General features: G+C 38.8%; 1 protein-coding gene across 1 annotated transcript; it reads left to right on the top strand.

The window, feature by feature from the left end:
- The first annotated feature begins 6,413 nt into the window (after nt 1–6,413).
- On the top strand, nt 6,414–12,211 carry LOC147318486 (sialic acid-binding Ig-like lectin 14). Its single transcript, XM_086309843.1, has 9 exons — nt 6,414–6,506; nt 6,669–7,019; nt 7,964–8,254; nt 8,983–9,231; nt 10,952–11,212; nt 11,317–11,407; nt 11,610–11,702; nt 11,851–11,920; nt 12,004–12,211. Exons 1-9 carry the CDS (start codon nt 6,458–6,460, stop codon nt 12,037–12,039), a joined length of 1,491 nt encoding a protein of 496 aa, XP_086165969.1. The 5' UTR covers nt 6,414–6,457; the 3' UTR covers nt 12,040–12,211.
- Nucleotides 12,212–12,703: the final 492 nt, after the last annotated feature.

The following is a 12,703-nucleotide window of genomic DNA, read 5'->3' as shown; positions in this document are numbered from 1 at the left end:
GTGTTTGCTTTTGCAAGAGAACTACAATGTTTTGATGATTGGGTGACAGGTTTTCTTATTTGTGTGAAGAGTTTTGCAAAATTAGCCAATAGTTACAAAAAATGTGCTTAAGCAATCAGAAAAACCTGTAACATATTAAACCCAGGCAAATCCATTCCCAGGATTAATTGGTATGTAAGGCAAGAGCTAATTACAGCTGTAAGTCTATAATTTTCTCTTGAACTTTACTTGCAGTGGCACTACAGAATACTTGCAAATATCCCCATGCACACATTTAATTTCCACCCATTTTGCCTCTCCCAAACCTCCCAGTGGGATACAGTGGGACACAGTTGGGTAAGTGTGAATAAGTCTCTCTCTGTGCTTACTGTGTCTAACACCTGCTATAATCACCTGTTGGAGATCCAGGCCAATATACAGGCAGTATTCAAGACCAGTGGCAACATTTCTTCTTCACCAGGTGGTCAACTAACCACACGTTTGTAGCAGGTCTTTTGCTTCTTGTGCTTAGTTCCATGTTAAACTTATCTTGTTCTCTTGTGACCTTTGTAGTCTCTCAGATCACCACTCTAATTACCTGGTAGTTTGCATACCTCCCTGGAAGCTGGTCACCACCTACAGCAGGTGGCTGTAGCTTAGGCGGTAGAGCAGTTCATCTATTGATTGGAAGGTTAGTGGTTTGATTCCTGGCTTCTCCAGTCTGAATGTCGTGAATGTAGTTAGGAAGCACTCAGTTAAGAGAAAGTGTGTGGTTGGGTGAATGTGACATGTTGTATAGAGCACTTTGAGTAATCTGGGAAAGTTGAAAAATGCTATATAAGAATCAGTCCATTCACTGTCTGAACAGAGTTTTCTCATGTTACTTTTGCACTATTATGCACATGTTGTTATTACATGGCTTAATTAGGGTACACATTAGGCTGACATCTGGGGCCAGAGCTGAAACTGTTCTGGGCCAGAACAGGGCCAGCAGTGTGTCTGCAACTGGTCCGTGGCTGCTCACAACTTGCACATGGCCCACATACCGCAAAGAATGATGGCCCTTTGGTGGCCCAGACCAGGTTTGCCAGCGGTAATCCACACATGTGCCAGCAAAGGACCACCAGTGTGTCTGCAACTGGCCAGCACAAGGCTATGATTGGACTTCCAACAAAATCATTGTAAGTATAAATGTACAAAAACTAAGAACTGGGAACTGAAACTAGGAACTTGGGATAAACCAGGGAGAGACAGCAAGAGTGGATGACATGACAAAAAGCAGAGGGAAACTGATGACTTAAATACACACACACAGGATAATGAGGTGATTGGCAACAGGTGGGAAGACGTGATGAACAAATGATAACATGACAAAAAGAGACAGGGGAAGTGATACTGAACACAATGCATGTGAGACAAAGACTGCCAAAATAAAATGAGAAACACAACACAGAGACAGAGAGCGAATAAAGAAACATAGATAACCATGTCATCAAAGTAACCAAAGAAGACCAAAGCTATACTCCACGTTTGAAAAACACTGTCATGATTTCCCTCTTACTTTGGCAGTCTTGCTTCCTCCATGATAAATTCACACTTCGTGCACAGCTCTATTTCTCATTTCTAGATCAGTTTGCCATCAAAAATTGATATTTTCTGCCATAATCAGTTGCTTTTTACATGCCAGTCTATCGTTGCTTACAGTGCTGTCAGCTGCCTTTTTTTTTCTTTTTTTCAATAAGTGACCTCAGACAAGAAGGTCGGTATTGCAATTCTGCTATTCATTCAACTGCTACATCACATTCAACAATTTTACCTTTCACAAATTATGGGAACCCATATGGAAAAGAAATAGTAAAATCTTATAAAAGACTTGCATAAGATGTGGCCTAATCATATAAGGCTTATATGATTTACTCATTGAAAGTGGCCACTTTCTCATTACTTTCATATTTTGTTTTAGTAAGTATCCAAAAAATACAAGTTTCATTTATAAAAATTTTCAAGGGATCTTATATCTGTTTTCACTCTTGTATGCTTTTCATACAAGTTTCACACAAGACAGATACAAACTTTATAAGATTTATATAAATCTTTTCCATATGGGAAATTGCAAAAGCAATGAAACCTATGTAACTTTGTGAAAGACAGAACATTTTGTGTCTGTGGTGGGGTGTGGTCTGCGGTGCCTTGCGGACGCACCTGCACGGCATCCGCAATCACACCCGCTGTGTTAAAACACAGGGACTCAGGGGTTGGTGTGGGGTTGTGGTGGTGTGATGCAAATGTTAAATAAAGATGGCTCAAAACATGGATCTGTGGTCCCATCGTGCCTTATTCACACCACAGTGTTGTTTGTTTTTTCCCTTTAGAAATTTGAGTTTTTTACAATTGCAGTTTTAAAAAAACAAACAAACAGAGCTAACAGAACTTTTTCTTACTGCAGCTTTTTTAAAATCATTTAGAACAACTGTTAAATGTGTAACTTCTTTACACTGGAGTTTTACTGGCCTGTCCTACTTCAGCTCAAAGTGGGCTGTATGGGCCCGACATATAAAATGAGTTCGACACCCCTGGTGTGGAGGGAGAAGAGCAGAGGAGAGTGGACACAGAATACTAGTATATGTACAAGGGCAGTCACTTCTTTTAACTTAATTAGTAATTCACCTGTCTTCAAACTGACATCCAAGTCGTGGGTCATACTCTCTGACAGCATTCAATATCATATCTTTGATTTCCAGCAACATCTGTATTCGCATACAATCAACAGAACTGCTACTCTATTTCTCTACCTATCAAATCAACATCCAATACTTCTGCCCTTGCTTCACTTCCAACTAGTGTCCTGCACACACAGTATATTTAACCTCCTTCTGTCCATCTGCCAATCATAACACATTGCACATAACATTATACATATTACACATTCCACACTCTTAGCTTTCCTTCTCTTCTTGTGGCAACAAGGTGTATCCATACATGTGTGAAATACTTTTTTCTAAAGGAGGATCCATAAATGACTATGCGGCCAATTCATTTAACGCTAACAGCTCCACAAGAAGAAACCTAGTTGTGATGAGCCCTTTAAGTCCCTCACTTTTTGCTCTTTTCATAGAGGCCCTGAGTCAAAGTGTTAGACAAAGCAATAATATTACTGGAGTCAAGATCATGGGTCGAGAGCATAAGATTTCCTTGTTTGCTGATGATATTTTGATTTACTTGACAAATCCAAACATCACTTTCCCCAAGCTGTTGTTCTTCTGGAGACCTATAGCTCACTATTAGGTTATAAACTAAATATATCGAAGACTCAGATATTAACTTTCAATTATAAGCCAAATCAGGAAATTAAGTCTAAAGTCAATTTGAACTGGGAGTCGGAGCAGATGAAGTATCTTGGAGTAAATATTACTAAAGATCTCTCTAAGATATATAATGCAAACTTTAATCCTTTGTGTTATAAAATAAATGAGGATATTAAAAGATGGAATTTATTACCATTTTAAAATTTTGAATCACGTATTGATACAGTTAAAATGAATATCTTGCCCAGGATGCTTTATCTGTTCCAAACACTCCCAGTTGAAATAACTGATAAACAATTTCAGGAATGGGACAAAATAATCTCTAGGTTCATATGGCAGGGGAAAAAACCACGGATTAAGTATCAACTATTCAGTTGGCTAAAGACAAAGGGGGGTTGGGGTTCCCATGTTTGAAAGATTATTATATTTCAGCTCAATTGAGGATATTAGTGTGTTGGTGTAATGTAGACTACCAAGCGAGATGGAAAGAAATAGAAATAGAAACAGTGGCCTTAAGAGATTTTCCAATTCAGGCAAGCTTAGGGGATGTGACACTCATTAAAAAACAAATTAATCAAGGAAACCAATGGATTAACCTGCCTTTAAAACTTTGGTTACAATTTCTTAATAAGAATGATTGGAATGAAGAGGTTAGGATTTTAAGATGGTGCGCTTTTGATTTTGATTTTTTACCCAATAAGTTAGATGTAAGATATAAAAAATGGGCAGGACAAGGCTTAATGGCATATTGTATGTTTTACGATAAGGGAATTCTTAGGGACTTCCAATCAGTAAAAGATCAATACCAGTTAAGCAAAACAGATTTTTTTAGGTTTTGTTAAGGTTCAAAATATTGGGGATGGAGACAAGAGAAAAACCACAATAACAACACTGGTCCGGCCGGGTTGAGTCAAACGATGATTTAATGATCACACACGTGGGAGATGGACACTGATGCAGACAGCCTCAAAATCTCAAAATGGTGGAGCATTGCTCAAACTTTTATAACCTCTGGTGCCTCCACCTTATCATAAAAAGCCTAAACATTCACATGCTCTCTCTCACACAGCGCCTAAGCTACGACCTTGGCTCCCTGTTTATCTGCTCCTGCTGAAATGGGGCAGAAAACTCCAGCACACTCTGTTCTCTTCTACTCAGACAAATTAGACAATAACCTTCTGCGAACAGTATTTCTTATAACTCAGCAATATAATGCATCATAAAACAATATCATTCATTCACAACAAGTCAGCAATTTAATGTAATGCAAATCAGTTTAACTAATGCAATAGTTATCAGCTTCTTCTAATTCAGGAGAATAATGCAAACTAAAACTACATAATAATTCACAATCTTTAATTAGGGGTATAACATGGCATAAAATAATATCATAATTTTACAGTTTCTTCAAATTAGGCATCACCTACATAACTTTATACCTAAGAGAACAGATCTTTTCTCTTTACCTGTTTTGAGTATATTTGTCAAGGCTTACCAGGCAGATCCCGGCCTCAAGGTGATTTCTAGACTGTATAAGGGTATGCAAGAGGTTAAGAAGCGGAATACTACCTACATTAAAAAAAAATGGGAAAGCGAAACAAATACAGCAATTTCAAATGACATTTGGTATCAGCAGTGTGCTTTTCAGTGGAGAATTTCTAGTTCTAATATATGGAGATGTTTTGGTTGGAAGAGTCTGTGTAGATTTTTTATTACTCCTGCACAAAGTAAACATTATTCTAATCACTCTAGCTGCTGGAGAAACTGTGGGGCCCAAGGAATAAAACACTTCCACCTGTTTTGGTCTTGCCCATTGATCAACATTTTTTGGGTATCGATTCATTCTGAGTTACAGATCATTTTTAGTATGCAACTTCCCTTTAATTGGGATGAACTTTTGTTTGGATATTTATACTCGGTGAATGTACGTCCAAGCTGTTGTATGGTATTCTGAGTCTGGCTGCCCGTAAGACTATTACCAAGAAATGGCTTAGTGTGAAAATCCCATCACTAAATGACTGGTATGAGATTGTATATGGGATGTTTAAAATGGAAAGAATTACCTTCATTAATAGACTCCAATTTGACATATTTAGTGATATTTGGGTTAAATGGAAACATTACATTTTGTCAAGGAGACCCGATCTTGTTTGAATCTCTGTAATTATGTATGCCATATTTCTGAATTGTTATGTGTATATATGTTCATGTCAGTATGTATGAGGGTATAGGCGAATACATATGTATGTAGTTATGTGTACGTATGCTTAAGGATGTGTGTGTGTGTGTGTTTGTGTGTGTGTGTGTGTGTGTGTGTGTGTGTGTGTGTGTGTGTGTGTGTGTGTGTGTGTGTGTGTATACACACTAGATGGTACACCCGTTTGTTTATTTTTGATTATTTGTTTATTTTGGTTTATTTGTGTTCATATAGGTTGCTTATTAAAAAAAAATAAAATATAAAAAAAAAGAAACCTAGTTGTGATGAGTAAACAAAAGGAGCCTTGGTGCTGCTGGTACAAGTATATGAGTTGTCTCGTCTCTCAAAGTGTGAAGAGGAAATGAGACTAACATGCCGATTTAAAACTAACCCTTTTTTGTGAAATGAAAGCAAAACAATTTTATTTCTTTCTGGGATTGTGTAAGAACCAGTTAAACACACGACACAGTGTACTGTTTTAATTTGATGCTTTGGTAATTTGCTGTTAGTATTTGACACACATTGCTTTACTGATGCTTCTATACATTGTACTGCATATATCATACATGGTCTGTAAAATGTAAGCATGCCTACTAAACAGCTATGTAAAGCCTCTCATTTGCTGCTTTTTTGGTCTCATACTTTGTGGTCTATTGTTTTTTAGGTCAACTGGTGAGTTTTTTGTGTGTGTGTGTGTGTGTGTGGGGGGGGGGGGGGTCGTTCAAAGTTCGCTCAAAGGGAAAACTGAGCTTATACTAACAAATAGCTCTGTAGATGTGTTGAAACTACTTATAATCAATCCAGTGAAGAGTCCATTGATAAATTAATAAAACAAGCTTTCCCCATAATACATGCATGGGACTTTGGGGTAAAGCGAACGCAATGGCTAATACAAGCAGGAAGGAAACCAAACCTTTCACTTCTCCCCTGGAGGAAATGAAAGCACCCACACAGTCTTTATTTTTTAGAAGACGAGATGGATGCTTTACAGCAGCTTGTGTTTTTCATGTGCATTTGCTTCAAAGGTATGATATGTTCTGCGTTTTGTATGAAGTTATTTTCAGAAATTCTAGAACTAATTCAGGGGAATGTGCATTTTGTTTCATGCATTTAAGCGTTCTTTCTCTTATCGATTGTCCTGTTTCTGCGCCTCACTTCACTCCATTTTATTGTGCAATTTATTGCAGCCACTCAAACGGAATCATCCTGGACAGTTGATGTGCCATCCTCAGTGGAAGGTCTCCTTGGCTCGTGTGTGGTGATCCCCTGCTCTTATAACTACCCAGATATAGCGGCCCATACATTCACAGGGATTTGGAGGATTGATGACCAAGTCATCTATCATCCAACTGAGTCTAACACTATGGAGAAGTATAGGGGACGAACAAAACTTCTGGGAGACCTCAGCAAGAAAAACTGTTCTCTGATGATTGAAAATCTTCAGCAAAGTGATGGCGGACCTTTCTTTTTCAGGATTGAACTAGAAGGTCCAAACAAGTTTTCCTACTCTGATAACAAAGTCTCTATTTCAATGATCGGTAAGTAAAATTTTAGTTAATACTGTAAAAAATGACATTTTGTAGGTCTCATAAGCCTTTCTTTATTTCTAGGCTTTTTTTTATTTTCAGAAAGATATGTGCTCAATTAATATAAATTAATTTTAAATGTTTTCAGGTTCTTCATTTTTGGTATTAAAATAGGCTTAATCAAATTTCTTTAAGCAGATGTGTGATGTTACCACACAGTTAACAAGTTGTTGTTGTTGTTTTTTTACAAAAATTATAATTTGGTTGGGAAAAGTGCAGACACAGTAAGAAAATCATGCCAAATGAAGCCCCTACTTTTTTTAAATCTTATATTTTTAAGCAAAATAAATTAATTATTTATTTTTTCCTGTGGACAACTACGGAGCCCCGCAGGGGACATGGGAGAAAAAAAAATTAAGACGGACTTTTGCGAGATCTCGCAAAACTATCTCGGGATCTCGCAAAACTTTTGCGAGATCTTGCAAAAGTTTTAGCCGCATTCTTAGCTTCGAGCTAACGGGAGGTTGAGACCCACTACAGCCGGGAGGAACACCGCTTTCCCGGCACATCGTGCCTCGACCTCCCGGTCGGCTTCGAGCCGGCGTCCGAAGAATGCGGCTAAAAGTTTTGTGAGATCCCGAGTTTGTTTTGCGAGATCTCGCAAAAGTCCGTCTTAATTTTTTTCTCTCCCATGTCCCCTGCGGGGCTCCGTAGACAACAACCTAAATGAGGCAGGAAATATCTTTTTTATGTTTTTTTCCCACATTTTACCTTCTTAGATTTTGTGAAAAAGCTAATGTTTTTTGTGTTGGTCACCTCAATGGACTCTTATTCATGTTTTATCAATAAAGACAAGCCCAGTCATTATAAAACATGACATCAACTGCCACATGCGTCAAGTGCCATGTGTTGCATTACAGCAGTTATATGATGTTCATGTGTTCTCGTTAAAACAGGTGAACCAAATCCCACTGATTTCTTTGTGCAAGAAGAGGTAAAGGAGGGTCAAACTGTATCTGCATTCTGCTCTGTGTCTCACTCCTGCCCCACAAATCCACCTGATTTCCACTGGAGTCACTCTGGAGAGCAACATTTTCAGACACAGAATCTTCAAAATGGCCAGTGGAAAGCAACATCTACTCTGACCTTTCGCTCAGACCGCACTGATAACAACAAACCTTTACGATGCAGAGTTACATACCACGGAGGAAAGCAGCGGGAACCATCCAAGACAATTAAAGTAAAATGTAAGTGTGCAGCTTTAACAACATGTTGATGTTAAAAACGGGGCGACCGCTCAGGGGGTTGGGAAGCGCATCTGTAACCGGAAGGTCGCCGGTTCAATCCCTGGGCTCTCTGTCCTGGTCTTTGTGTCCTTGGGCAAGACACCTTACCCTACCGCCTACTGGTGTTGGCCAGAGGGGCCGATGGTGTGATATGGGAGCCTCGCTTCTGTCAGTCTGCCCCAGGGCAGCTGTGGCTACAACTGTAGCTTGCCTCCATCAGTGTGTGAATGTGAGAGTGGATGAATAGTGGCATTGTAAAGCGCTTTGGGTGCCTTGAAAAGCGCTATATAAATCCAATCCATTATTATTAAAAAAGAATCCCTTAAATATTGTAAATGCTGTAATTTAGTGAGAACTTTTTAAAAGATGGGACACAGTTTTATATAAAGTTTTAGTTGTTGTTTTTTTATCGGGGCAAAAAAATGTAATAATGAAACCAAAGAGACTGAAAATTAAATGTTTTTTAAAAAATCTGAACAGAAAAAAATCATAAAATGTTTCTGGTTGATATGTAACATTGGCTTTGATATTTTGTCATAACATTTATGTTTATCTCTTTGGTTTCTGAAGTTTTCTTTTATTGCTACACCACGTCAAAATATTGAAACAAGCTCAACTATGACCTGATTGTATGAAAAATAAACTAAAATGCTGCACAGTAACATTAAGGGTTAAATGTTTCTGTGCAGATGCTCCAGTGAATGTGAAGGTCGAGTACCAGTCAGATGTTAATGAGGGAGAGACTGCACACCTGAAGTGCTCCAGTGATGCAAACCCTGTCAGCAGCTATGAGTGGCACAGTGAATCTGGTGCTCTGCTGAATAAGGGGCAAACCTACACAATGTCAAATGTCTCCAGAAACTCAGAGGCCGTGTACTGCACTGCTGTCAATGAGGAAGGACGAGTCAAATCAAGCACCGTGCAGCTCAATGTGTTATGTAAGTAAACAATACAAGAAATGTAACAACAGAAGAGATTTTTCTTTTCATTCAAACATACAGTGGGGCAAAAAAGTATTTAGTCAGCCACCGATTGTGCAAGTTCCCCCACTTAAAATGATGACAGAGGTCAGTAATTTGCACCAGAGGTACACTTCAACTGTGAGAGACAGAATGTGAAAAAAAATCCATGAATTCACATGGTAGGATTTGTAAAGAATTTATTCGTAAATTAGGGTGGAAAATAAGTATTTGGTCACCTCAAACAAGGAAAATCTCTGGCTCTCACAGACCTGTAACGTCTTCTGTAAGAAGCTTTTCTGTCCCCCACTCGTTACCTGTATGAATGGCACCTGTTTGAACTCATCATCTGTATAAAAGACACCTGTCCACAGCCTCAAACAGTCAGACTCCAAACTCCGCCATGGCCAAGACCAAAGAGCTTTCGAAGGACACCAGGAAAAGTATTGTAGACCTGCACCAGACTGGGAAGAGTGAATCTACAATAGGCAAGCAGCTTGGTGTGAAAAAATCAACTGTGGGAGCAATCATCAGAAAATGGAAGACATACAAGACCACTGATAATCTCCCTCGATCTGGGGCTCCACGCAAGATCTCATCCCGTGGGGTCAAAATGATCATGAGAACGGTGAGCAAAGATCCCAGAACCACACGGGGGGACCTGGTGAATGACCTGCAGAGAGCTGGGACCAAAGTAACAAAGGTCACCATCAGTAACACACTACAACGGCAGGGAATCAAATCCCGCAGTGCCAGACGTGTTCCGCTGCTGAAGCCAGTGCATGTCCAGGCCCGTCTGAAGTTTGCCAGAGAGCACATGGATGATACAGCAGAGGATTGGGAGAATGTCATGTGGTCAGATGAAACCAAAGTAGAACTTTTTGGTATAAACTCAACTCGTCGTGTTTGGAGGAAGAAGAATACTGAGTTGCATCCCAAGAACACCATACCTACTGTGAAGCATGGGGGTGGAAACATCATGCTATGGGGCTGTTTTTCTGCCAAGGGGACAGGACGACTGATCCGTGTTAAGGACAGAATGAATGGGGCCATGTATCGTGAGATTTTGAGCCAAAACCTCCTTCCATCAGTGAGAACTTTGAAGATGAAACGAGGCTGGGTCTTCCAACATGACAATGATCCAAAACACACCGCCCGGGCAACAAAGGAGTGGCTCCGTAAGAAGCATTTGAAAGTCCTGGAGTGGCCTAGCCAGTCTCCAGACCTCAACCCCATAGAAAATCTGTGGCGGGAGTTGAAAGTCCGTGTTGCTCGGCGACAGCCCCAAAACATCACTGCTCTCGAGAAGATCTGCATGGAGGAATGGGCCAAAATACCAGCTACTGTGTGTGCAAACCTGGTAAAGACCTATAGTAAACGTTTGACCTCTGTTATTGCCAACAAAGGTTATGTTACAAAGTATTGAGTTGTATTTTTGTTATTGACCAAATACTTATTTTCCACCCTGATTTACGAATAAATTCTTTACAAATCCTACCATGTGGATTCATGGATTTTTTTTTCACATTCTGTCTCTCACAGTTGAAGTGTACCTCTGGTGCAAATTACTGACCTCTGTCATCATTTTAGGTGGGGGAACTTGCACAATCGGTGGCTGACTAAATACTTTTTTGCCCCACTGTATATAATAAATGTATGGTTATCTGCTAGATCCTAATTATATCTGCTGTCTTAACAGATGCCCCTGACACTGAGACTTATTCTAAGTGCTCCTCATATAACGGCATAGTAAAGTGTGATTGCATCGTACAATCCAGGCCTCCCAGCACGGTCCATTTTGTTCTTGGTGACAGAGTCCTGCCAAGCAGCAAGGTAGAGAAAAATGGCTCTGTTACTACTGGGACTCTGCAGACAGACTTTGGGTCCTTCAAGTTTGTGCACTGCCTGGCAAACAACACGTTGGGAAATTCTAATCTCACACTCTTTTTACCTGTTAATGGTAAGAAAAAAAACTTTGAATCTCAAGAAAACAGCATAGATTATAATCACTCTATATTTACATGGCAAAACAAAAAATATTCAATGTGTTTTCTTTTTGAACAGACAACATGCAGAATATTTTCATAGCCTCTGGAGCAGGTGTGATTGTTCTGATAATTCTGATAGCCATTGGAGTGGGAGTTGTTAAAAAATGGTAAGTTGTTAAGGACAAGTTACACACTCTAAAACATTAACAGGTATAAGTTCAAGTCATGTAAAATGTCAATACCTGTTTTAAATATGATCATAAAATAAAGCAATATTTATCTGCTTCTAATTGTTGCGATGTTATGCTAATGTTGTATTTTAGAGGTTTTGGAAAGTCTTAGTTTTTCTCCTGATGTTTTAAATTTCAGCAGGGGGCAATCAGACGGCACGCCAAAATCTGACTTAAGCACCACGAGGTCAGACAGACCTGCGGAGCCCCCTCGTTATGCCCAAACAAAAAGGTTTTAATTCTTCAAATCAGTAAAAAAAAAAAAAAAAAAAAAAAAAAAAAAACATTATTCTTTATTAAACATGAATGATGAATATTTGATATAATTTGTGTGTAGAGGAAAAAGCCAAACTTGTTTCCTTTTTGCATTCTTTGTACAGGAAGGAGAACTATGAGGATGTCCATTGCAATGACATTTACGGCAATGACAGTGTGTATGGGAACACAGAGGTAGGTAAAGTTTTGTATTTTTTAAAATTTAATCTAATCATGCGTCAAAGACTGGAGTGAATTAAGCAGTCTTTTCTGTGCAGACTGACTGGGATGAATCAGTATACGCCAACGTGTAATATATGTGGAAGACCAGCTGCGGTCAGGTCGGAGTCAAGGAAAAAAAAGATCCTAGTGCTATATTCATCTTATACCACATACATATTATATCAGTTTTCCTGTCATCTGTCATTCACATTTCCTTGTAAAATATTGTAATTAAGAGAATTTCTGTTTTGTACTTTTGTTTGTCTGATCAAATAATGTGCTTTGAAAAATTACTATTAAAGTTTTGCAGTAATTACAAAGTTGTCAAGTTACTAGATATGTTTATTAGCTGTTTTATCGTTATTGTTTTTGTGATTAGTTATTGAACAACAGCACAAGGTGTTCTAATCCTCTTCATAAAAAATGACATTCAATACATGGTAGCTGTTAATGTTTTAACTGGAGAAAATACTCAGGAAAGCGTGTCAATTTTAAATCTTATATTAGCTACATTGTGAGTTAATTAAATATGCATTACAAATAAATAGTATCAATGCTTACAAACAGCCTAACAGATATGGGTGACCACATCTCCCACTTTATGTGGGACTAGACTGGATGTTTATCTCTCATCTCATTATCCCACTTCTCATGGCAGTGCGTTGTGATCTGATCACCCTGGTCTGGTCTGTTTATTCATTAATCAGCAACAACCATCGAGATAAAAACCAAGAAATGTGTGCTGTCCTCAGGTCT

This window comes from Aulonocara sp. 'chitande type north' Nkhata Bay, linkage group LG11 (genome assembly GCF_057382095.1).
Source record: "Aulonocara sp. 'chitande type north' Nkhata Bay isolate Kocher_YH1m ecotype deep benthic linkage group LG11, A_spYH_male_GT1.1, whole genome shotgun sequence".
Taxonomy (NCBI): domain Eukaryota; kingdom Metazoa; phylum Chordata; class Actinopteri; order Cichliformes; family Cichlidae; genus Aulonocara; species Aulonocara sp. 'chitande type north' Nkhata Bay.
This window is presented reverse-complemented; position numbering and strand designations above follow the sequence as displayed.